The sequence below is a fragment of the Hyperolius riggenbachi genome, chromosome 9 (assembly GCF_040937935.1).
Source record: "Hyperolius riggenbachi isolate aHypRig1 chromosome 9, aHypRig1.pri, whole genome shotgun sequence".
Lineage (NCBI taxonomy): Eukaryota > Metazoa > Chordata > Amphibia > Anura > Hyperoliidae > Hyperolius > Hyperolius riggenbachi.
In genome coordinates this window covers 285,248,711-285,276,511 of record NC_090654.1, presented here as the reverse complement: position 1 = coordinate 285,276,511, position 27,801 = coordinate 285,248,711, and the positions used below count along the sequence as shown (strand labels likewise).

At 47.1% G+C, this 27,801-nt stretch overlaps 1 protein-coding gene across 1 annotated transcript in view; it reads right to left on the bottom strand.

Moving 5' to 3' along the window:
- Nucleotides 1-9,669: 9,669 nt before the first annotated feature.
- GCH1 (GTP cyclohydrolase 1) overlaps nucleotides 9,670-27,801 on the bottom strand; it is a 76,813-nt gene continuing 58,681 nt past the window's right edge. The window contains exons 4-6 of the mRNA XM_068254719.1: nucleotides 24,439-24,470; nucleotides 21,882-21,966; nucleotides 9,670-9,854 (exon numbers count right to left, since the gene is read on the bottom strand). Coding sequence (XP_068110820.1) covers nucleotides 9,728-9,854; nucleotides 21,882-21,966; nucleotides 24,439-24,470 — 244 coding nt within the window. The 3' untranslated portion in view covers nucleotides 9,670-9,727. The remainder of the gene's footprint in view (nucleotides 9,855-21,881; nucleotides 21,967-24,438; nucleotides 24,471-27,801) is intronic.

The following is a 27,801-nucleotide window of genomic DNA, read 5'->3' as shown; positions in this document are numbered from 1 at the left end:
AAATCTGTGTGCCCTCATTACTACATGGAAGTGGACAAATTGGGCAGTGATTGGCCAATCCTAATTGGATGAGTGTACCAGGCTGTAGTGGTTGTGTAAGTGCAGCAAGAGAGATTTTTTTTTTCTTTTTAGTAAATCCAACACAGCCTTACTGCAGTTATTAGAATTAATTATTTTTAATTTTACTATTATAATTACTGATTTATAAAGCACCAACCTCTTCCGTAGCGCTGTACAATAAATAGCGACAGGAAGAAACAAGTGTAATATACAGATAATACACAACATACACAGGAATGTGGGTAATAATATGATAACAACAGTACCAAGATACATCAGTGGAGATGGTCAGTGATTTCCTAATGATTTCAGAGGACATGAAAATTCACGGAAATGTCCCATCAAATACCATTTCTGCTGATTTTCTGCCCAATTCTCAGTTCTCAAGCAGTGTGTACTTTGTAGTATATTTGCATGCAAGCGGACATCATTAGCACCAGACTGACCATCTCTATACGACAGCAGAGAGAACCTGTCCATTAGAGCTTAAAGGGACTCCGAGCACCTCTCATGGGCATGCCTTTAAGCCAGACGACTACCAACAAAGTCGTGCTATGACCCCTCTGGAGGAGCCTCTTGCAATGGCCATGCGTGTCACTTCCTCTTCCTGCTTCATTCAGTAATGCACTTCTCTAACAGAGAAGACAGGGGTGACCCCGAAGTTATAACATATCCAAGATGGCAGCTGCGATTTTTAAATTGAAATCGAACGAAAACTATTTGGTGTACAATGGCGATTTATGCATCAAATGAAAGAGGAGAGCACAAGCTACAGAAAGAGCAACGTTCACCTCCCATTCATTCGCGATTAACTTTATCACTACTTATCACAATGAATTGATCTATATTTTGTTTTTTTCTGCCACTAATTAGGCTTTCTTTGGGTAGTACATTTTGCTAAGAATTATTTTTTTTTAAATCCATTTTAACAGGAAGCTTAAGAAAGAAATGAAAAAAAATTCATAATTTCTCCGTTTTTGGCCATTATAGTTTGAAATCAATGTACGCTACTGTAATTAAAACTCATATATTTTATTTGTCCATCTGTCCTGGTTATTACACCGTTTAAATGATGTCCCTATCACAATTTAGGGTGCCGATATTTTATTTAGAAATAAAGGTGCATTTTTTCAATTTGTGTCCATCACTATTTATAAGCTTATAATTTTAAATAATATAATAACATACTCTCTTGACATGCATATTTAAAAAGGTCAGACCCTTGGGTAACTATTTATGTTTTTTTTTTTATTGTATTTTTTTTTTTTAATAAAAAATGTATGTGGGTAATTTTTGGTGTGGGAGGGAAACTGCTAATTTTAAATGTAAAATAATAGAATTGTTTAATTAAAAATGCATGTGGGTGCAGTTTACTATTTGGCCACAAGATGGCCACAGTAAAAAAAAGTCCTGGATGCGAACAATCTCGCATCCAGGAACTAAAAAGAAGAGGAGGAGTTTCCCGGGGGCAGATATACCGCGCTCTCTGAAAAGAAAGCATCGGTTTTTCTGCGGGGAAGTTAGATGGATGAATGGTAATTATATTCCCATTCACTGATCGGGGGGCTAGCGGCGGGAGCGCGCACCCGATCGTGCGCACCATGCGGTGGCAGCAGCAGTGCCTATCTGGACATGTACTTTGAAAGTGTGTACCATGCTTAAAGGGACTCCGAACACCTCTCAATTATGATTGGCCAATCACTGACCAACTTTACCATCTCCGTGTAGTGTGAGGGTTTACCTACACGATCTGCTCATGGTATTCAATATCTGTTGATCCTCATACTACATGGAGGTGGTAAGATTGGTCAGGGATTGGCCAATCATAATTTAAAGTGTGTACCAGGCTTTACACTCCGAAGGGATGAAGGTTGGATACCGGAGCCGAGGAGATATGGTACAATTGCATTTAGAATTATGTGTTTTACTTAATAGGTTGTCAGCAAACAGCGGGCCACAAACGGTGTCCATACACGCAACGATTTTCCTATTCGATCCGCAGGAGATCTGATCACTCCAATCGAATCGGAGGAGAGTCGATTCCTTTAAATGTTCATTGTAAAGTATCAATCGGGCAGGATGAAAAATCTAGGTTCATTGGAGCTGGGGGTAGGAGCAGCTGCGGATCAGCGTCGCATCAAATAGCGCAACTCAGATCGATTTTCAATAGATTCCCTGCTGGAAAATTGCATTAAAAATAGATGTGCTGTTTCAGAAAGGAATTTATTGCTTCCAAAAACATTCGGTTGAAATCTATATGTGTATGGCCAACTTAAATGGCTGAAGCGGCAGATTATGAGCTTGACTTTGTATTTAAAGAGGAACTGTGGCGAAAATCTAAAAATTTAAAATACATACAAATAAGAAGTACATTTCTCCCAGAGTAAAATGAGCCATAAATTACTTTTCTCCTATGCTGCTGTCACTTACATTAGGTAGTAAAAATCTGACATTACCGACAGGTTTTGGGCTAGTCCATCTCATCTCATGGGGGATTCTCAGCAGGGCCTTTATTCTTTATAAAGACATACCCTGAAAAAGATTGATACGATGCTGGCCAGCCTCCCTGCTCGATGTACACTATTTTGGCAGTTGGACTGAGCAACTGCCATTCACTAAGTGCTTTTAAAAATAAAGAAAACCCTGAGACACCCCCCCCCCCCCCTATGAGAAGATGGGCTAGTCCACAATCTGTCGGTAATGTCAGATTTATACTATCTAGTGTAAGTGACAGCAACATAGGAGAAAAGTAATTTATGATCATTTTACTCTGGAAGAAACGTACTTCTTGTTTGTATGTGTTTTAAATTTTACGATTTTCGCAACAGTTCCTCTTTAAGTTTAAGAAGGATCGGAGAAACCTCAGGAGCGTCTGGGGGCTTCTCTCTATAGGGGTAAGTATCTAACGCCGTCTCCTAAACTTTTCACCCTGAATGAACCCTTCAAATAAACTTTGGAACCAAGGGAACCCCTGCATTAGCAAAGGGGGTGGGGATTTATTTTGCAGGAGGGGCGGTCTTTAAAAGAAGGTGTGGCTAAATCCTTTATAAACTGTAACTGCCTCCCTGTTTAGCCGCCAATCCATGTCCCTCCTCTGTAATGCTTCCTATTACAGTAACCTGTGTTAGTGTTTCCTACACCATTATAGTGCGCCCCGATAATAGGGATCTTTATTATACAGCCTAAATATTTTTATTTTTTTTTATTACTGCACTCATATTCTTCACCATTTTAGCCCCCCCCCCCCCCCCCCCCCCACAGATTTATTGTACTGTCCATTTTTTGATTTCCAGGCATTTTACATATTTACTGCCTCTGACTGAAGCTAATCATGATGTCATTTCCTCTTTCTTTTTTTTTTCTCCTTCCTGAAATGTATGCAGAACTGCGGTCATATTGAGCTTGCTGATGTAAACACATGTGAACACAGCATAGATCATATTTTGAGCGGCTTCTATATATAATCTATATATTTCCCTTCTCAGCCTCAACCTGTCACACTGAACTGCCCTCAGCCAATCAGTGAGGAGCAGGAATGTGGGAGGGGAGATAGCATGCTTTCCTATCCCCGGCAATGTACCAGAATATAGCCAGGCTGACTAAGATAAGATTCATTACAGCAGAAACATTTATGGTTATATTGGAATGCTTGCAATGCAGGGTCAGTATGTAGACTGCATAATAAACACAGATTAGTGGGTAAATGGAATTTAATTTTATGGCTGACAATCCCACTTTAAGCAGGCAAAGAAGCAAATGACCAATGAGCTATTTCAATGACTTTGATTGTGCGCAAGCCAGGCAACCAGCATTGTTTACAAGGGAATGAATATGGCAGCCTCTGTGTTCCTCTCACTTTAGGTTCCCTTTAACAATACATGGGTTGTCCCTGTACACACCTGCATCACGCTACAGTCACACAACTACTCGTTTACTAACCTCTCAGCAACCCTCACTAGGTTTAAAACATTTTACCACCAAATAGACGTTTTGGGTTTTTTTTAAACTCAGTCTGTGTTTGATGGATAATATAAGATCTTCAGAAATTGCAGATCCCCAGTCTGCGCTGAAGTGCTTGTAGTGAACTGCACAGGGAAGATAAGGAAGAGGGGTAGGCTAGAGAGAACACTTCAGAAGCAGTAGGAAGATCTTAAAAGAAAGAGATTCAAACGTTCATCTGTACATGCTGCAGATAGTTTACTATCAGTACAGGCACAGAGTAAAAGCTCAAACTGTACATGCTGGAGGTATCAGAGATTAGCACATACCGCAGCTAGTTTACGACCAGCATAGGCACAGCTTATACTGTAAATACTGGAGGTAGCAGGGATAAGCACACGCTGCAGCTAGTTTACTATCAGCATAGGCACAGATTAACAGCTTATACTGTACATACTGGAGGTAGCAGGGGTGAGCACACACTGCAGCTAGTTTACTATCAGTACAGGCAAAGAATAACAGCTTATAGTGTATGTACTGGGGTTAGCAGAGATCAGCACACGCTGTGACTAGTTTACTTTGAATACAGTACAGTAAAAAAAAAGCTCTCACTCCACATACTGCAGGTGACAGTCCAGTATCTGAAACATGATTTCTTGTGATTGTTTGGGGTGACAGTTTATTCCCCATAATAATATGTTTACAAACGCACTGCTTGGCTGTCTGTGGAGTGGCTCATTGTGTCCTGTGGAAACGGGGAGGTGGGGGGGGATTTACCCTGTACAGCTATAGGCAACATACAGTATACAACAGCGGTACAATGACATCACTGACTAGGGAGACCACCGATATCGGGGCATATATGTACAAATGCTAGATTTTCATTAAGATGATTGGTTTGGTTTCCAAAACTGTAGTCTTTGTATATAACTTTACACTTAACAGTAGATTCCAGTCCCCCTCTGCCTGCTTAGTTTGGCCTACTGTCACCATTCATTTCATAAGTCTCTCTTCCCACTGATTCTTTTTCTATTCCCGTGCTCAGTGCATTTCATTTCAAATGCTGCTAAGAAGAGAAAGGAGTTATTTTTGGCAGCAAGGAAGTTATAATACACCTCTGCATACTACCACTATTATACAGCAGGTCAGAAAGAAACTTTCATTGGCTTCTTATATTTGTGTAAAACAAAAATTCAGTCATAATAGCAGAACTATGCTAGGTTTTCTTGTTTACACATCATACATTCTTAGCCAGGGGTAAACAATGTGGCCTTCACGTTGGGAAGGGACCTGGGGATGCCTAATTGTATGTAACCTGCACTCAGGTTCCTATCATCTGCAGCGATTCAGTATGGCTCCCTCCACAGACAAAAGAGAAAAGTATGTAAAATAGCGGCTTTCTGGTCACAAGAGAGCAGAGGGGCAGAAATGTATTTCTCCCTGTCAGTAAAGGCGAGTTAAAGAAGAACTCCAGTGAAAATAATGTAATAAAAAAAGTGCTTCATTTTTACAATAATCCTATATAATAAAACCTGTGTCCCTCTGTACACCTGTCTGTGTAGTCCGTGCTTTTTGCTACTGCGCATGTGCGCAGCACGGACCCAGCCTGACAAAAACAGGAGGACGGGGAAGGGGCCAGGGAGCAGAGCGGGCGGCATGTGAGCGGGCGGCCGGGTGTGCGGCGTGTGAGCAGGCGGCTGGGTGTGCGGAGTGTCAGATTGCGCCCGGGTCTGCGCGCGCGCAGAGGTCGTGCGCGGGCAGCGACTAACACAGACCTAGAGCCCGTTTTTAAACGGGCTTAGGTTTGCTAGTTATGTATAAATGATTTAGTCAGTGTTTTCCCATTGTAAAATCTTTTCTCTCCCCGATTTACATTCTGACATTTACCACATGGTGATGTCAGTGAAAGGAGATGCTGCTTGCTTTTTTGGCAGTTGGACAGAGCTGTAAACAGCTGTTATTTCCCACAATGCAATGAGGTTCACAGACAGTAAACTGTCAGAACCCTGGTCCTGACATCACACTGTGGGAGGGGTTTCACCACAATATCAGTCATACAGAGCCCCCTGATGATCCGTTTGTGAAAAGGAAAATATTTCACATGGGAAAGGGGGTACCAGCTACTGATAGGGATGACGTTCAATTCTTGGTCACGGTTTCTCTTTAAGAACTATGACATTACTTACACAATTTTCATATATAGAGCTACTAGGCGAGAGAGTTGCTTCCCCAGCACTGAGCAACCACCTGACCCCACCTACTTCCTGCCTTGTGGAATGTAGGGAGTAGGTGGGCAAAGTCAGTAAGAGTAACTAGTGCTGCCTCCCACCTCTGCCCTTTATTATGTGGGCCCATGACTGGATAGGGGAGGAGTTTGAATAGCTCAGCATCTCTCAGGCAAGGCAAGGAGCATCTGACATTAGCCCAGGAAGAAAGCCTTGCAAACCAAGTCAGCCGGATAATAGAAAAATAATGAAAACAAAAAAAGGGTTATTTTCATTGCAAAGAATATTTTCTGCACATTAGGCATTTAAAACACAATCCTGAACTAGGGCTTTCGTGTTGATCACAAAGCAGAAGTTTTGTTAATCTCTACTCAAAGGCTGCATGCTAGTTCCAGGGCACAGAGAGACTTGCACAGCAGCATTGTGGGTGAGGTGAGCCCCCTGGAAACAGCATGCAGATTCTGAGTGCAGACAGAGAGAGACAAGTGTTTACCTTAAAGGGGTTCTCCGGTACCTACAAAAAAGGTAAAACTGCCACTTACTTGTGGCTTCTATCGGCCCCCTGCAGCGGGAATGTCCCGCGCCGTCCTCCTCCGATGCGCCGTTCCCCGCCGCCGGCACTGGGCTAATTATTTGTTTAACTAGACGAATAGAACTGCGGCTGTGCGACCATGGCCGCATGCTTGCTCGCTCCCATGCGCGTCAGCGGGACCTTACTGCGCAGGTCGCAGTACATAAACTTCGTACAGCGCCTTCGCAGTAAGGTCCCACTTACGCACGTGGGAGTGAGCAAGCGCGCGGCTCTAATAATCTAGTTAGACGAATATTTAGACCGGGAGAGGCGGATCAGAGGAGGACGGCGCGGGACATTCCAGCTACAGGGGGCTGATAGAAGCCCCAGGTAAGTGGCAGTATTACCTTTTTTGTAGGTAGCAGAGAACCCCTTTAAAGAGGAACCGCAGTGAAAATAACAGAATGAATAACATTTTTTTTTTTACAATACTCATTTTATTCAGTCAGTGTTTGCCCGTTGTAAAATATGTCCTCCCCCTGATTTATATTCTGAAATTTATCACAGGTATTGTTCAGTCCTGTCAGGCGCAGAGAATATTTGGTTAGTGAGAGTTCCAAAGCCAGTACAAAACATACCTGGTTTCCTAGAATGCTCTGGGAAGAGAATTCTGCATAGCGGAAATCAGCCTAGGCTAAATATCACTAATAGGGCGGAGTTAGACACAAATATACAGCAATATATAGACACAGGAATTTTATGATGCTGAAACCAGGAGAGTTACTGTAAAAGTGGCTATTCTGAATAATTTACGGCATTCTACTATGTGTCACTACAGGGCCTCTTTAACGTAAAATTGTAAAATGTAAAATACATGTAGACACGTACAAATAAAAAGTACATTTCTTCCAGAGTAAAATACGCCATAAATGACTTTTCTCCTATGTTGCTGTTACTTACAGTAAGTTGTAGAAATCTGACAGAACTGACAGGTTTTGGAGTAGCTCATCTCCTCATGAGGAGTTCTTAGGGTTTTTTTTATTTCCAACAGCACCTAGCGAATGGCAGTTGCTCTAACTGCCAAAAAAGTGTGCAGCGAGCACAGGGAGGCTGGCCAACATCTTTGTGTAAATTCCTATCAGGGAGTGTCTTTATAAAGAATAAAGGCCATGCTGAAAATCCTCCATGAAGAGATGGACTAGCCCAAAACCTGTCGGTTCTGTCAGATTTCTACTACCAACTGTAAGTGACAGCAAAATAGCAAAGTTATTTATGGCTCATTTTACTCTGGAAGAAATTAACTTTTTATTTGTATTATTTTGTTGACGTGTTTTAAATTTTACATTTTTTAGTGGCCCTTTAATACCATAATTCAGTCAGCGTGGCTACATTTAGCAAAGTATTTTAAACCATAAATGCAGAAAATGTTTTTGTAAACAAAGTTGCGCTTAAAAATTATCTAAAACTATCTGCTCGCTCCACTAGTAAACCACAACCCCTTTCGTCACATGGGCGTGCTGGTTTGGGTAAGGGGGCGATGCTTTGTTACCCAAAATGGCTTCAAGGCACCTCCCCCACTGATTGGCAACCATGATAGGCTGCCAGTCTCTATTAGGGGGGCGTGGCATCAGACAGGAAGTCAGCGGTAATTTGCTGAGGAGGAGATGAGGGTATGCTAATTGGTGCAGTGGATAATTACCCATTAATTAAAATAACGTTCCATTAAATGCAAGTTAAAATATGTGCTTGAACTTGATTTCCCCGACAAGAAGAATTACATTGGATCAAGTTCTGTTCAAGAGCTGTGCGGTTTTGAGCACACTGAGGTGGCAACAGCCGACGCCTTCCGGCTACAGGAGGGAGGTCTGGAATGTAAAAACGGTGGTTCCTGTCGGAACTGCAAGTCGGCACTTCCTTGTACACAGGGATAGCCTATTACTGTACATGTATGTATGGTAGTGTAGCACGTGTTCCCATTGGTCAGAAGATGCCCAGGCCTCTCCTGACTCCTTTATCTCACAGATATTAAAAAGTCAGACCATTCGGAGTGAGCGAAAATGATGCGCTGTGGTTTTCGGAGATATGTCAGAGTGTTGAGTGGAGACAAGACAATATAACCAGATGTGGACAGAAAGGAGGGGACTCCACCAGCACAGAGAGGAGTGGACTTCACCAGCACAGATGTGTTGGACAGAGAGGAGGGGACTCTGCCGGCACAGATGTGGACGGAGAAGAGGGGACTCCGTTGGCACAGAGAGGAGGGGACTCTGCCAGCACAGATGTGGACAGAGGAGGGGACTCCACCGGCACAGATGTGGACAGAGGAGGAGACTGTCGGCACAGATGTGGTGGATGGAGAGGAGGGGACTGCGCCGCCACAAATGTGGACAGAGAGGAGGGGACTCTGCCGGCACAGATGTGGTGGACAGAGGAAGGGGACTCTGCCGGCACAGAGAGGAGGGGACTCCGCCGGCACAGATGTGATGGAAAGAGAGGAGGGGACTCCACCGGCACAGATGTGGACAGAGAGGAAGGGGACTCTGTCGGCACAGATGTGTTGGATAGAGAGGAGAGGACTGTGCTGGCACAGATGTGGACAAAGATGAGGGGACTCCGCCGCCACAGATGTGGACAGAGAGGAGGAGACTCCACCTGCACAGATGTGGACAGAGAGGAGGAGACTCCACCGGCACAGATGTGGTGGATAGAGAGGAGGGGACTGCGCCGCCACAAATGTGGACAGAGAGGAGGGGACTCTGCCGGCACAGATGTGGTGGACAGAGGAAGGGGACTCTGCCGGCACAGAGAGGAGGGGACTCCGCCAGCACAGAGGAAGGGGACTCTGCCGGCACAGAGAGGAGGGGACTCCGCCAGCACAGAGGAAGGGGACTCTGCCGGCACAGAGAGGAGGGGACTCTGCCGGCACAGAGAGGAGGGGACTCCGCCGTCAGCATAAGCTCTACAGTAAACGTGGTGGGCTTTGGCACTTGGATCAGCTCTTGATGAGGGTCAGAAACTCTTCCCGGGTTTTCGGATCTTCTCGGAAGACGCCAAGCATGGTGCTCGTTACCGTCTTGCTGTTCATCTTCTGGACGCCTCGCATCACCATACACATGTGCCTGCACAAACCATAAAACCAGCAACAGAAGTTACATTAAAGAGGAACTGTGGTTAAAATAATGTAATTAATAAAATTCCTTATTTTTTTTTACAATATTCATCTATAGATTATTCAGTCAGTGTTTGCCCATTGTAAAATCTTTCCTCTCCCTGATTTACATTCTGAAATGTATCACAAGTGGTGACATCTTTAGTCCTGTCAGGTTTATGCTGGGAGAGCTGAGCGGTGACAGGAAGTCTGACGGCGGACTCCCAGAAGGAGGTAAGAACAGCACGTTATCCGCTGCGCTATACTGGCTACCTATACTGGCGGTAACTATTCCAGGCTACCTATACTGGAGGCAACTATTCTAGGCTACCTATACTGGGGGCAACTATTTCAGGCTACCTATACTGGGGGCAACTATTCCAGGCTACCTATACTGGGACAGCTATTCCAGGCTACCTATACTGGGGGCAGCTATTCCAGGCTACCTATACTGGGGGCAACTATTCCAGGCTACCTATACTGGGGGCAACTATTCCAGGCTACCTATACTGGGGACAACTATTCCAGGCTACCTATACTGGGGGCAACTATTCCAGGCTACCTATACTGGGGGCAACTATTCCAGGCTACCTATACTGGGGGCAACTATTCCAGGCTACCTATACTGGGGGCAACTATTCCAGGCTACCTATACTGGGGGCAGCTATTCCAGGCTACCTATACTGGGGGCAACTATTCCAGGCTACCTATACTGGGGGCAACTATTCCAGGCTACCTATACTGGGGGCAACTATTCCAGGCTACCTATACTGGGGGCAACTATTCCAGGCTACCTATACTGGGGGCAACTATTCCAGGCTACCTATACTGGGGACAACTATTCCAGGCTACCTATACTGGGGGCAACTATTCCAGGCTACCTATACTGGGGGCAACTATTCCAGGCTACCTATACTGGGGGCAACTATTCCAGGCTACCTATACTGGGGGCAACTATTCCAGGCTACCTATACTGGGGGCAACTATTCCAGGCTACCTATACTGGAGGCAACTATTCTAGGCTACCTATACTGGGGGCAACTATTCCAGGCTACCTATACTGGGGGCAACTATTCCAGGCTACCTATACTGGGGGCAACTATTCCAGGCTACCTATACTGGAGGCAACTATTCTAGGCTACCTATACTGGGGGCAACTATTCCAGGCTACCTATACTGGGGGCAACTAATCCAGGCTACCTATACTGGGGGCAACTATTCCAGGCTACCTATACTGGAGGCAACTATTCTAGGCTACCTATACTGGAGGCAACTATTCCAGGCTACCTATACTGGGGGCAACTATTCCAGGCTACCTATACTGGGGGCAACTATTCCAGGCTACCTATACTGGGGGCAACTATTCCAGGCTACCTATACTGGGGGCAACTATTCCAGGCTACCTATACTGGGGGCAACTATTCCAGGCTACCTATACTGGGGGCAACTATTCCAGGCTACCTATACTGGGGGTAACTATTCCAGGCTACCTATACTGGGGGCAACTATTCCAGGCTACCTATACTGGAGGCAACTATTCTAGGCTACCTATACTGGGGGCAACTATTCCAGGCTACCTATACTGGGGGCAACTATTCCAGGCTACCTATACTGGGGGCAACTATTCCAGGCTACCTATACTGGGGGCAACTATTCCAGGCTACCTATACTGGGGGCAACTATTCCAGGCTACCTATACTGGAGGCAACTATTCTAGGCTACCTATACTGGAGGCAACTATTCCAGGCTACCTATACTGGGGGCAACTATTCCAGGCTACCTATACTGGGGGCAACTATTCCAGGCTACCTATACTGGGGGCAACTATTCCAGGCTACCTATATTGGGGGCAACTATTCCAGGCTACCTATACTGGGGGCAACTATTCCAGGCTACCTATACTGGGGGCAACTATTCCAGGCTACCTATACTGGGGACAACTATTCCAGGCTACCTATACTGGGGGCAACTATTCCAGGCTACCTATACTGGGGGCAACTATTCCAGGCTACCTATACTGGGGGCAACTATTCCAGGCTACCTATACTGGGGGCAACTATTCCAGGCTACCTATACTGGGGGCAACTATTCCAGGCTACCTATACTGGGGGCAACTATTCCAGGCTACCTATACTGGGGGCAACTATTCCAGGCTACCTATACTGGGGGCAACTATTCCAGGCTACCAATACTGGGGACAACTATTCTAGGCTACCTATACTGGGGGCAGGCTACCTATACTGGGGGCAACTATTCCAGGCTACCTATACTGGGGGCAACTATTCCAGGCTACCTATACTGGGGGCCACTATTCCAGGCTACCTATACTGGGGGCAACTATTCCAGGCTAACTATACTGGGGGCAACTATTCCAGGCTACCTATACTGGGGGCAACTATTCCAGGCTACCTATACTGGAGACAACTATTCTAGGCTACCTATACTGGGGGCAAATATTCCAGGCTACCTATACTGGGGACAACTATTCCAGGCTACCTATACTGGGGGCAACTATTCCAGGCTACCTATACTGGGGGCAACTATTCCAGGCTACCTATACTGGGGGCAACTATTCCAGGCTACCTATACTGGGGGTAACTATTCCAGGCTACCTATACTGGGGGCAACTATTCCAGGCTACCTATACTGGGGGCAACTATTCCAGGCTACCTATACTGGGGGCAACTATTCCAGGCTACCTATACTGGGGGCAACTATTCCAGGCTACCTATACTGCGGGCAACTATTCTAGGCTACCTATACTGCGGGCAACTATTCCAGGCTACCTATACTGGGGACAACTATTCCAGGCTACCTATACTGGGGACAACTATTCCAGGCTACCTATACTGGGGGCAACTATTCCAGGCTACCTATACTGGGGGCAACTATTCCAGGCTACCTATACTGGGGGCAACTATTCCAGGCTACCTATACTGGGGGCAACTATTCCAGGCTACCTATACTGGGGCACCTATACCAGGCTACCTATACTGGGGACAACTATTCCAGGCTACCTATACTGGGGGCAACTATTCCAGGCTACCTATACTGGAGACAACTATTCTAGGTTACCTATACTGGGGGCAAATATTCCAGGCTACCTATACTGGGGACAACTATTCCAGGCTACCTATACTGGGGACAACTATTCCAGGCTACCTATACTGGGGGCAACTATTCCAGGCTACCTATACTGGGGGAAACTATTCCAGGCTACCTATACTGGGGGCAACTATTCCAGGCTACATATACTGGGGACAACTATACCATGCTACCTATACTGCGGGCAATTATGCCAGGCTTCCTATACTGGGGGCAACTATTCCAGGCTACCTATACTGGAGTCAACTATTCCAGGCTACCTATACTGGGGGCAACTATTCCAAGCTACCTATACTGGGGGCAACTATTCCAGGCTACCTATACTGGGGACAACTATTCCAGGCTACCTATACTGGGGGAAACTATTCCAGGCTACCTATACTGGGGGCAACTATTCCAGGCTACCTATACTGCGGGCAACTATTCCAGGCTACCTACACTGCATATAACTATTCCAGGCTACCTATACTGGGGGAAACTATTCCAGGCTACCTATACTGCGGGCAACTATTCCAGGCTACCTATACTGGGGACAACTATTCCAGGCTACCTATACTGGGGACAACCATTCCAGGCTACCTATACTGGGGGCAACTATTCCAGGCTACCTATACTGGGGGCAACTATTCCAGGCTACATATACTGGGGACAACTATACCATGCTACCTATACTGCGGGCAATTATTCCAGGCTTCCTATACTGGGGGCAACTATTCCAGGCTACCTATACTGGAGTCAACTATTCCAGGCTACCTATACTGGGGGCAACTATTCCAGGCTACCTATACTGGGGGCAACTATTCCAAGCTACCTATACTGGGGACAACTATTCCAGGCTACCTATACTGGAGTCAACTATTCCAGGCTACCTATACTGGGGGCAACTATTCCAGGCTACCTATACTGGGGAAAACTATTCCAGGCTACCTATACTGGAGTCAACTATTCCAGGCTACCTATACTGGGGGCAACTATTTCAGGCTACCTATACTGGAGTCAACTATTCCAGGCTACCTATACTGGGGGCAACTATTCCAGGCTATCTATACTGGGGACAACTATTCCAGGCTACCTATACTGGAGTCAACTATTCCAGGCTACCTATACTGGGGACAACTATTCCAGGCTACCTATACTGGAGACAACTATTCCAGGCTACCTATACTGGAGACAACTATTCCAGGCTACCTACACTGGGGACAACTATTCCAGGCTACCTATACTGGAGACAACTATTCCAGGCTACCTATATTGGGGGCAACTATTCCAGGCTACCTATACTGCAGGCAACTATTCCAGGCTACCTACACTGCATATAACTATTCCAGGCTACCTATACTGGGGGCAACTATTCCAGGCTACCTATACTGGGGGCAATTATTCCAGGCTACCTATACTGGGGGCAACTATTCCAGGCTACCTATACTGGAGTCAACTATTCCAGGCTACCTATACTGGGGGCAACTATTCCAGGCTACCTATACTAGGGGCAACTATTCCAGGCTACCTATACTGGAGACAACTATTCCAGGCTACCTATACTGGAGACAACTATTCCAGGCTACCTATACTGGGGCAACTATTCCAGGCTACCTATACTGGGGGCAACTATTCCAGGCTACCTATACTGGGGGCAACTATTCCAGGCTACCTATACTGGGGGCAACTATTCCAGGCTACCTATACTGGGGGCAACTATTCCAGGCTACCTATACTGGGGGCAACTATTCCAGGCTACCTATACTGGGGGCAACTATTCCAGGCTACCTATACTGGAGACAACTATTCTAGGCTACCTATACTGGGGGCAAATATTCCAGGCTACCTATACTGGGGACAACTATTCTAGGCTACCTATACTGGGGACAACTATTCCAGGCTACCTATACTGGGGGCAACTATTCCAGGCTACCTATACTGGGGGCAACTATTCCAGGCTACCTATACTGGGGGCAACTATTCCAGGCTACCTATACTGCGGGCAACTATTCCAGGCTACCTATACTGCGGGCAACTATTCCAGGCTACCTATACTGGGGACAACTATTCCAGGCTACCTATACTGGGGACAACTATTCCAGGCTACCTATACTGGGGGCAACTATTCCAGGCTACCTATACTGGGGGCAACTATTCCAGGCTACCTATACTGGGGGCAACTATTCCAGGCTACCTATACTGGGGGCAACTATTCCAGGCTACCTATACTGGGGCACCTATACCAGGCTACCTATACTGGGGACAACTATTCCAGGCTACCTATACTGGGGGCAACTATTCCAGGCTACCTATACTGGAGACAACTATTCTAGGTTACCTATACTGGGGGCAAATATTCCAGGCTACCTATACTGGGGACAACTATTCCAGGCTACCTATACTGGGGACAACTATTTCAGGCTACCTATACTGGGGGCAACTATTCCAGGCTACCTATACTGGGGGAAACTATTCCAGGCTACCTATACTGGGGGCAACTATTCCAGGCTACATATACTGGGGACAACTATACCATGCTACCTATACTGCGGGCAATTATTCCAGGCTTCCTATACTGGGGGCAACTATTCCAGGCTACCTATACTGGAGTCAACTATTCCAGGCTACCTATACTGGGGGCAACTATTCCAAGCTACCTATACTGGGGGCAACTATTCCAGGCTACCTATACTGGGGACAACTATTCCAGGCTACCTATACTGGGGGAAACTATTCCAGGCTACCTATACTGGGGGCAACTATTCCAGGCTACCTATACTGCGGGCAACTATTCCAGGCTACCTACACTGCATATAACTATTCCAGGCTACCTATACTGGGGGAAACTATTCCAGGCTACCTATACTGCGGGCAACTATTCCAGGCTACCTATACTGGGGACAACTATTCCAGGCTACCTATACTGGGGACAACCATTCCAGGCTACCTATACTGGGGGCAACTATTCCAGGCTACCTATACTGGGGGCAACTATTCCAGGCTACATATACTGGGGACAACTATACCATGCTACCTATACTGCGGGCAATTATTCCAGGCTTCCTATACTGGGGGCAACTATTCCAGGCTACCTATACTGGAGTCAACTATTCCAGGCTACCTATACTGGGGGCAACTATTCCAGGCTACCTATACTGGGGGCAACTATTCCAAGCTACCTATACTGGGGACAACTATTCCAGGCTACCTATACTGGAGTCAACTATTCCAGGCTACCTATACTGGGGGCAACTATTCCAGGCTACCTATACTGGGGAAAACTATTCCAGGCTACCTATACTGGAGTCAACTATTCCAGGCTACCTATACTGGGGGCAACTATTCCAGGCTACCTATACTGGAGTCAACTATTCCAGGCTACCTATACTGGGGGCAACTATTCCAGGCTATCTATACTGGGGACAACTATTCCAGGCTACCTATACTGGAGTCAACTATTCCAGGCTACCTATACTGGGGACAACTATTCCAGGCTACCTATACTGGAGACAACTATTCCAGGCTACCTATACTGGAGACAACTATTCCAGGCTACCTACACTGGGGACAACTATTCCAGGCTACCTATACTGGAGACAACTATTCCAGGCTACCTATATTGGGGGCAACTATTCCAGGCTACCTATACTGCAGGCAACTATTCCAGGCTACCTACACTGCATATAACTATTCCAGGCTACCTATACTGGGGGCAACTATTCCAGGCTACCTATACTGGGGGCAATTATTCCAGGCTACCTATACTGGGGGCAACTATTCCAGGCTACCTATACTGGAGACAACTATTCCAGGCTACCTATACTGGGGCAACTATTCCAGGCTACCTATACTGGGGGCAACTATTCCAGGCTACCTATACTGGGGGCAACTATTCCAGGCTACCTATACTGGGGGCAACTATTCCAGGCTACCTATACTGGGGGCAACTATTCCAGGCTACCTATACTGGGGGCAACTATTCCAGGCTACCTATACTGGAGACAACTATTCTAGGCTACCTATACTGGGGGCAAATATTCCAGGCTACCTATACCGGGGACAACTATTCCAGGCTACCTATACTGGGGACAACTATTCCAGGCTACCTATACTGGAGTCAACTATTCCAGGCTACCTATACTGGAGTCAACTATTCCAGGCTACCTACACTGGGGACAACTATTCCAGGCTACCTATACTGGGGACAACTATTCCAGGCTACCTATACTGGAGACAACTATTCCAGGCTACCTATATTGGGGGCAACTATTCCAGGCTACCTATACTGCAGGCAACTATTCCAGGCTACCTATACTGGGGTCAACTATTCCAGGCTACCTATACTGGGGGCAACTATTCCAGGCTACCTGTACTGGGGGCAACTATTCCAGGCTACCTATACTGGAGACAACTATTCCAGGCTACCTATACTGGGGGCAACTATTCCAGGCTACCTATACTGGGGGCAACTATTCCAGGCTACCTATACTGGGGGCAACTATTCCAGGCTACCTATACTGGGGGCAACTATTCCAGGCTACCTATACTGGGGGCAACTATTCCAGGCTACCTATAATGCGGACAACTATTCCAGGCTACCTATACTGGGGGCAACTATTCCAGGCTACCTATACTGTGGGCAGCTATTCCAGGCTACCTATACTGGGGGCAACTATTCCAGGCTACCTATACTGGGGACAACTATTCCAGGCTACCTATACTGGGGGAAACTATTCCAGGCTACCTATACTGCGGGCAACTATTCCAGGCTACCTATACTGGGGGCAACTATTCCAGGCTTCCTATACTGGAGGCAACTATTCCAGGCTACCTATACTGGGGGCAGATATTCCTGGCTACCTATACTGGAGACAACTATTCCAGGCTACCTATACTGGGGGCAACTATTCCAGGCTACCTATACTGGGGGCAACTATTCCAGGCTACCTATACTGGGGGCAACTATTCCAGGCTTGAAAACTGCGCAAAAGGTGGATCAGCGCAACACCAGGCCGCCTCCGAATGGCCTCCATCAGAGATGCGCTGAGCCCCCCCAGGAACTACAAACGCACCTAGAACCCAATCAGAAGCTATGTATATACACCAAAAGCATGGCTGTTAAGTGGGAGCAGCTGACCAAAAACAAATTTAATTAGTACATAGCAAGGAAATGAACAGCGCTACTTAAAAACAGGCAAGTGCCTACCTGCAAAAGAGTGCAAGCCCCACTTGTGGGATACAATACACACCGAGCATACACATGACCTGTCTACCACTGTCTACCACATCCTCCTCCAGTGGTAGACAGGTCATGTGTATGCTCGGTGTGTATTGTATCCCACAAGTGGGGCTTGCACTCTTTTGCAGGTAGGCACTTGCCTGTTTTTAAGTAGCGCTGCTCATTTCCTTGCTATGAACTATTCCAGACTACCTATACTGGGGGCAACTATTCCAGGCTACCTATAATGCGGACAATTATTCCAGGCTACCTATACTGGGGGCAACTATTCCAGGCTACCTATAATGCGGACAATTATTCCAGGCTACCTATACTGGGGGAAACTATTCCAGGCTACCTATAATGCGGACAACTATTCCAGGCTACCTATACTGGGGGCAACTATTCCAGGCTACCTCTACTGGGGGCAACTATTCCAGGCTACCTATACTGGGGGCAACTATTCCAGGCTACCTATACTGGGGGCAACTATTCCAGGCTACCTATACTGGGGGCAACTATTCCAGGCTACCTATACTGGGGGCAACTATTCCAGGCTACCTATACTGGAGACAACTATTCCAGGCTACCTATACTGGGGGCAACTATTCCAGGCTACCTATACTGGGGGCAACTATTCCAGGCTACCTATACTGGGGGCAACTATTCCAGGCTACCTATACTGGAGACAACTATTCTAGGCTACGTATACTGGGGGCAAATATTCCAGGCTACCTATACTGGGGACAACTATTCCAGGCTACCTATACTGGAGACAACTATTCCAAGCTACCTATACTGGGGACAATAATTCCAGGCTACCTATACTGGGAGAAACTATTCCAGGCTACCTATACTGGGGGCAACTATTCCAGGCTACCTATACTGGGGGCAACTATTCCAGGCTACCTATACTGGAGACAACTATTCCAGGCTACCTATACTGGAGACAACTATTCCAGGCTACCTATACTGGGGGCAACTATTCCAGGCTACCTATACTGGAGGCAACTATTCCAGGCTACCTATACTGGGGACAACTATTCCAGGCTACCTATACTGGGGGCAACTATTCCAGGCTACCTATACTGGAGACAACTATTCCAGGCTACCTATACTGGAGACAACTATTCCAGGCTACCTATACTGCGGGCAACTATTCCAGGCTACCTATACTGGGGGCAACTATTCCAGGAAACCTATACTGGGGCAACTATTCCAGGCTACCTATACTGGGGGCAACTATTCCAGGCTACCTATAATGCGGACAACTATTCCAGGCTACCTATACTGGGGGCAACTATTCCAGGCTACCTATACTGGGGGCAGCTATTCCAGGCTACCTATACTGGGGCAACTACTCCAGGCTACCTATACTGGGGGCAACTATTCCAGGCTACCTATACTGTGGGAAACTATTCCAGGCTACCTAGACTGGGGACAACTATTCCAGGCTAAGTTACTGGGGACAACTATTCCAGGCTACCTATACTGGGGGCAACTATTCCAGGCTACCTATACTGGGGGCAACTATTCCATGCTACCTATACTGGGGGCAACTATTCCAGGCTACCTATACTGGAGACAACTATTCCAGGCTACCTATACTGGGGACAACTATTCCAGGCTACCTATACTGGGGACAACTATTCCAGGCTACCTATACTGGGGGCAACTATTCCAGGCTACCTATACTGGGGACAACTATTCCAGGCTACCTATACTGGGGACAACTATTCCAGGCTACCTATACTTGGGGCAACTATTCCAGGCTACCTATACTGGGGGCAACTATTCCAGGCTACCTATACTGGGGGCAACTATTCCAGGCTACCTATAGCGGGGGCAACTATTCCAGGATAACTATACTGCATGTAACTATTCCAGGCTACCTATACCGGGGGTAACTATTCCAGGCTACCTATACCGGGGGCAACTATTCCAGGATAACTATACTGCATGTAACTATTTCAGGCTACTTATACTGGGGGCAACTATTTCTGGTTACCTATACTGGGGACAACTATTCCAGGCTACCTATACTGGGGGCAACTATTCCAGGCTACCTATACTGGGGGCAACTATTGCAGGCTACCTATACTGCGGGCAACTATTCCAGGCTACCTATACTGGGGGCAGCTATTCCAGGCTACCTATACTGGGGGCAGCTATTCCAGGCTACCTATACTGGGGCAACTATTCCAGGCTACCTATACTGCGGGCAACTACTCCAGGCTACCTATACTGGGGGCAACTATTCCAGGAAATCCCTATACTGTGGGAAACTATTCCAGGCTACCTAGACTGGCCAAACTATTCCAGGCCACTTATACTTGCGGCAACTATTTCAGGCAACCTATACTGGGGGCAACTATTCCAGGCTACCTATACTGCGGGCAACTTTTCCATGCTACATATGCTGGGGGCAACTATTTCAGGCAACCTATACTGGGGGCAACTATTCCAGGCTACCAATACTGGGGGCAACTATTCCAGGCTACCTAGACTGGGGCAACTATTCCAGGCAGGGCCGGTTTAAGCAACAATGGGGCCCCAGGGCAAAATTAACCTGGGGGGCCCCCCCAACATATACCCAGGAACAAAAATCGGCATTAGGGGACCTTTTTTGCAGCTGGTATAGTCAGGGTGTGAAGTCCCAATCGGTCAGAGCTCCACATTCTGGCTATCCCAGCCTGCATGGGGGACAAAGGGTTAAAAAGTTTCAGGAGGGGGGACCCCACATAATTTTTTTTTTAAAAAAAATTCCCACACTCTAAACATAAAAAATATTGGGAAAATAGGAAAAAATGCCCAGGATCTTCATACAGCCATATTGCGGCTGTATAGCGATCCCTGGCCAAAGCGCTGCGGCTGCGTATAGACCTCCTGGAAACCCCGTCAGGAAATTTATTGCGCTTTCGTTTGATGCATGTAAAATTACACTACCGTTAGGTTTGCTACTGAAAGTTATATTTACTGCATTTAAAACTATACTTTTTTCCTTCTAAACTTTAAAATCGATTTTCTCAAAAACTATAAGGTCTTTTTGAAAAATTGTTTTTTCCTCTTATTCCTAATGATCTCCTTAACATATCCTGCAAATTTAGGGTTTCTAGCTATTAAGGTGGATTTGCTATTAACCATTAAAGTCGGCAGGTTTTTAAATGTGTTTTTTTTTTCCTTTGAAACTTTAAAATCGATTTTCTCAAAAACTATAAGGCCGATTTGAAATTTTTTTCCCCTCTTGTAGCCACTGGGGGCCCCTACAAGTGCTGGGGCCCTGGGGCAGCTGCCTCCTTTGCCTTAATGGTAGCGCCGGCCCTGATTCCAGGCTACTTATACTGGGGGCAACTATTCCAAGATACCTATACTGGGGGCAACTATTCCAGGCTACCTAGACTGGGGCAACTATTCCAGGCTACCTATACTGGGGGCAACTATTCCAGGCTACCTATACTGGGGACAACTATTCCAGGCTACCTAGACTGGGGCAACTATTCCATGATACCTATACTGGGGGCAACTATACCATGCTAACTATATTGGGGCAACTATTCCAGGCTACCTATACTGGGTTCACCTATTACCCGCTGTGGCGCACTTAGCACGCAACACACATTCTTACACTTGAGGGTTTTGAACTATAATGACAAAGGTTAGGTTTTCAATCACTGAGGAGAAGGAAGTGATACTCACGTAGCTTCTATGACCACGCCCACCCCGGCGGGCTGTAAGGCTTCTGTAATGGCGATGGCGATCTGTTTCGTAAGGCGTTCCTGAACTGGATAAAATACCAGAGCAGCCATGAAATGTGATGATTGGCTGTTCACATAATCCCTCCCCCACAGCGTTTTTTAGTTTAAAATGTTAAAGATACAAGTTTCAAAGTTTTGACTGCCTCAAGGGAGTGGTTTATTCAGCTTCCATACAGACAAATCTTCAACTATTCAACGTCTTATCGGTTCCCTGCACTCAGAAGCATTTTTCTCAGCTACACAGTAGTTTTATGGCCTGTAATCTACGAGGGTAGAGGACACTGATACAGTCACAGGAGGCCTCTATGAGGGCAGGGGACACTGCTACAGTCACAGGAGGCCTCTATGAGGGCAGAGGACTCTGATACAGCCAGAGGAGGCCTCTATGAGGGCAGAGGACACTGATAGTCACAGGAGGCCTCTATGAGGGCCGGGGACACTGATACAGTCACAGGACGTCTCTATGAGGACAGGGGACACTGATACAGTCACAGGAGGCCTCTATGAGGGCCGGGGACACTGATATAGCCACAGGAGGCCTCTATGATACAGTCACAGAAGGTCCCTATGAGGGTCGGGTTTGAGACAAGAAGAGACAGAGCGCACTCAGGGGAACAGTACAGCAGTAGATTGGGTGAATTCAGAATCACCCAATCTACTGCTGTACTGTTCCCCTGAGTGCGCTCTGTCTCTTCTTGTCTCAAATACAGATACTTTTGCCACCGAGGTGGATACCAAGAGCAGCACCTTTATCCTTCCCCTCTTCTACCCTGCCACTCTGATCGCTCCTTCTGTTTGCCGGAAGTAAACCGCCTGCTTCTTTTCCTATGATGGTCGGGGACACTGATACAGCCACAGGAGGCCTCTATGAGGCCAGAGGACACTGATACAGCCACAGGAGGCCTCTATGAGGCCAGAGGACACCGATACAGTCACAAGAGGCCTCTATGAGGGCAGAGGACACTGATACAGTCACAGGAGGCCTCTATGAGGGCCGGGGACACTGATACAGCCACAGGAGGCCTCTATGAGGGTCGGGGACACTGATACAGCCACAGGAGGCCTCTATGAGGGCAGAGGACACTGATAGTCACAGGAGGCCTCTATGAGGGCCTGGGACACTGATACAGCCACAGGAGGCCTCTATGAGGGTCGGGGACACTGATACAGTCACAGGAGGCCTCCATGAGGGCAGAGGACACTGATAAAGTCATAAGAGGCCTCTATGAAGGCTGGGGACACTGATACAGTCACAGGAGGCCTCTATGAAGGCTGGGGACACTGATACAGCCACAGGAGGCCTCTATGAGGGAAGGGGACGCTGATACAGTCACAGGAGGCCTCTATGAGGGCCGGGGACACTGATACAGTCACAGGAGGTCTCTATGAGGGCCGGGGACACTGATACAGTAACAGGAGGTCTCTATGAAGGCTGGGGACACTGATACAGTCACAGGAGGCCTCTATGAGGGCAGGGGACACTGATACAGTCACAGGAGGCCTCTATGAGGGCAGGGGACACTGATACAGTCACACGAAGCCTCTATGAAGGCAGAGGGACACTGATACAGTCACAGGAGGCCTCTATGAGGGCAGAGGGACACTGATACAGTCACAGGAGGCCTCTATGAGGGCCGGGGACACTGATACAGTCACAGGAGGTCTCTATGAGGGCAGAGGACACCGATACAGTCACAGGAGGCCTCTATGAGGGCCAGGGACACTGATACAGCCACAGGAGGCCTCTATGAGGGCAGAGGACACTGATACAGTCACAGGAGGCCTCTATGAGGGCAGAGGGACACCGATACAGTCACAGGAGGCCTCTATGAGGGCCGGGGACACTGATACAGTCACAGGAGGCCTCTATGAGGGCAGAGGACACTGATACAGTCACAGGAGGCCTCTATGAGGGCCGGGGACACTGATACAGCCACAGGAGGCCTCTATGAGGGCAGAGGACACTGATAGTCACAGGAGGCCTCTATGAGGGCAGAGGACACTGATACAGTCACAGGAGGCCTCTATGAGGGCCGGGGACACTGATACAGTCACAGGAGGCCTCTATGAGGGCTGGGGACACTGATACAGTCACAGGACGTCTCTATGAGGGCCAGGGACACTGATACAGCCACAGGAGGCCTCTATGAGGGCAGAGGACACTGATACAGCCACAGGAGGCTTCTATAAGGGCAGAGGGACACTGATACAGTCCCAGGAGGCCTCTATAAGGGCAGAGGGACACTGATACAGTCCCAGGAGGCCTCTATGAGGGCAGAGGGACACTGATACAGTCACAGGAGGCCTCTATGAGGATAGAGGGACACTAATATTCCATTGAGGAGTCACAATGACCTTTATAATAAGAAGCTTGTCTGACTCACAATATGCAGCAGACAATCCTGCTGCCTGTGAGGTTAATGACTGATGACTAATTGGCTGGAGGTGTATTATGATGTCACAGGCTGTTGGCATGCTTTGATTGGATCACAACTTACCCTGCAGTCTTCTGCTGTAGATTTCCACAATCCTAAAATGAAAAGAAAAAAAAATATTTATCATTTACTCTGAACGTTCACCTGACTTATCACTCGTCACAGCAATACCATACCTCCCAACTTTTTGAGATGAAAAAAAAGGGACACTTAAGCCACGCCCCTGCCACACCCCTGGCCACGCCCTCACCACGCCTCTAGTCACGCATATCATAACGATTTTGTAAGAAAAATATGTTTTATAATTCAAACCACATTGGTCCTTTCTATCCTGGTTCATTTTCCTTCATATTAACATTTTAAAATTAGTATTATATCAATTTAAAGATTGGGAATACAGTTAAGAGTCAATCAAACACATTTTTACTGGAGAAATATATATATTTACATAGAAAGAGGGACAAAGTCCTGAAAGAGGGACAAATGAGGGTGAAAGAGGGACAGAGGGACAGGGCTCCCAAAGAGGGACTGTCCCTCCGAAAGAGGGACAGTTGGGAGCTATGGCAATACGTTTATCCACAAACACATAAATCTTTATTGTGACAATGAATCTTGCATCGATGGCCACAAAACTTCCAGTCTATGGTTGGGAATATTTGTTTTTCATAGTTTAAAATTCTTATTAAAGGCCATTCCAGCGCAAAAAGTACACCTGACAGAGTTGACAGGTTTTCCACTAGTCCATTTCCTCATGGGGGATTCTTAGGGTTTTCTTTGTTTTCAAAAGCATTTCCTGAATGGCAGTTGCTCAGTCTTATGGTGCCCATACATGGTACAATTTTTTCATTGTTTTCGATTAGATAATTTGGTCGATTATTATGTTAGATCAAATATAAAGATTTTTCCAACATGTCCGATAGGATTTTTTGTGAAAAAACTGAATTGATTCATTTTTTCTCGATCTAATTTTTTTTTTTTTAAAGCTTTCATTCGATTTGATCGTTGTAGTCGAATAAACAAGAAAATTGAAAGTTTTTAGTGTACTGTGTATGGACACCACTACTGACAAAGTAGTGTGCAAGAGAGTAGGGAGGCTGGCTGGTATTTTACTATTTTGGCAGTTAAACTGCCGTGCAGGAAAAGCTTTTGAAAACAAATAAAACCCTGAGAATACCCCATGAGTAGTCCAAAACCTGTCGATCTGTCAGATCCATTAAAGAGAAACCGTAACCAAGAATTAAACTTCATCCCAGTCAGTAGCTGATACCCCCTTTCCCATGAGAAATCTTTTCCTTATCTCAAACAGATCATCAGGGGGCGCTGTATGGCTAATATTGTGGTGAAACCCCTCCCACAGTGTGATGTCAGGACCATGGTGCTGACATCACACTGTGGGTGCCTTGTTGCATTGTGGGAAATAACAGCTGTTTCCAACTGCCAAAAAAGCAGCATCTCCTTCCACTGACATCACCTGCCAGAAGTAAAAAAAAAATAATGTACATAGTTATTTTTTACTGGAGTTCCTCTTTAATGATAAAATGTAAATATCCAATGTGCCCTGTAGATCCCACTAACCAATCAGTGGGTGGTCGTCATCAGTGCAGCAGAATTCTATGAATTGGGGGGAGAGGGGGATGTGGCGGGTCCTGGGTGTCACCTCTATGTACAGCAAGTCATCGGACGTGTTAAGAGCAGGAGTGAGTCACTGTGATGTCAGGGAGCAGCGGGGAAGGCGAATAGTCATGCTAATCCCAGATATTGTGGATTAAACACAACAGGAGCTCAGAACATTCCACCAACGTTTCACAACGGAAACAGCACAGAGCGTATCTGACCTGGCAGAGCACAGGTGGACCTGACTCTGTGCTGTACAACGTGCTGCCTCTGACAGTACAGCACAGAGCGTATATGACCTGACAGAGCGCAGGTGGACCTGACTCTGTGCTGTACAACGTGCTGCCTCTGACAGTACAGCACAGAGCGTATCTGACCTGGCAGAGCACAGGTGGACCTGACTCTGTGCTGTACAACGTGCTGCCTCTGACAGTACAGCACAGAGCGTATCTGACCTGACAGAACACAGGTGGACCTGACTCTTTGCTGTACAACATGCCTCTCACAGTACAGCACAGAGCGTATCTGACCTGACAGAACACAGGTGGTCCTGACTCTGTGCTGTACAACGTGCTGCCTCTGACAGTACAGCACAGAGCGTACCTGAACTGGCAGAGCACAGGTGGACCTGACTCTGTGCTGTACAATGTGCTGCCTCTGACAGTACAGCACAGAGCGTATCTGACCTGGCAGAGCGCAGGTGGACCTGACTCTGTGCTGTACAACGTGCTGCCTCTGACAGTACAGCACAGAGCGTATCTGACCTGACAGAACACAGGTGGACCTGACTCAGTGCTGTACAACGTGCTGCCTCTGACAGTACAGCACAGAGCGTATCTGACCTGACAGAACACAGGTGGACCTGACTCTGTGCTGTACAACGTGCTGCCTCTGACAGTACAGCACAGAGCGTATCTGATCTGACAGAGCGCAGGTGGACCTGACTCTGTGCTGTACAACGTGCTGCCTCTGACAGTACAGCACAGAGCGTATCTGACCTGGCAGAGCACAGGTGGACCTGACTGTGCTGTAGAATGTGCTGCCTCTGACAGTACAGCACAGAGCGTATCTGACCTGACAGAACACAGGTGGACCTGACTCTGTGCTGTACAACGTGCTGCCTCTGACAGTACAGCACAGAGCGTATCTGACCTGACAGAACACAGGTGGTGGACCTGACTCTGTGCTGTACAACGTGCTGCCTCTGACAGTACAGCACAGAGCGTACCTGACCTGGCAGAGCACAGGTGGACCTGACTCTGTGCTGTACAATGTGCTGCCTCTGACAGTACAGCACAGAGCGTATCTGACCTGACAGAACACAGGTGGACCTGACTCTGTGCTGTACAACGTGCTGCCTCTGACAGTACAGCACAGAGCGTATCTGACCTGACAGAGCGCAGGTGGACCTGACTCTGTGCTGTACAACGTGCTGCCTCTGACAGTACAGCACAGAGAGTATCTGACCTGACAGAACACAGGTGGACCTGACTCTGTTCTGTACAACGTGCTTCCTGACAGTACAGCACAGAGCGTATCTGACCTGACAGAACACAGGTGGACCTGACTCTGTTCTGTACAACGTGCTGCCTCTGACAGTACAGCACAGAGCGTCTCTGACCTGACAGAACACAGGTGGACCTGACTCTGTGCTGTACAACGTGCTGCCTCTGACAGTACAGCACAGAGCGTATCTGATCTGACAGAGCGCAGGTGGACCTGACTCTGTGCTGTACAACGTGCTGCCTCTGACAGTACAGCACAGAGCGTATCTGACCTGACAGAGCGCAGGTGGACCTGACTCTGTGCTGT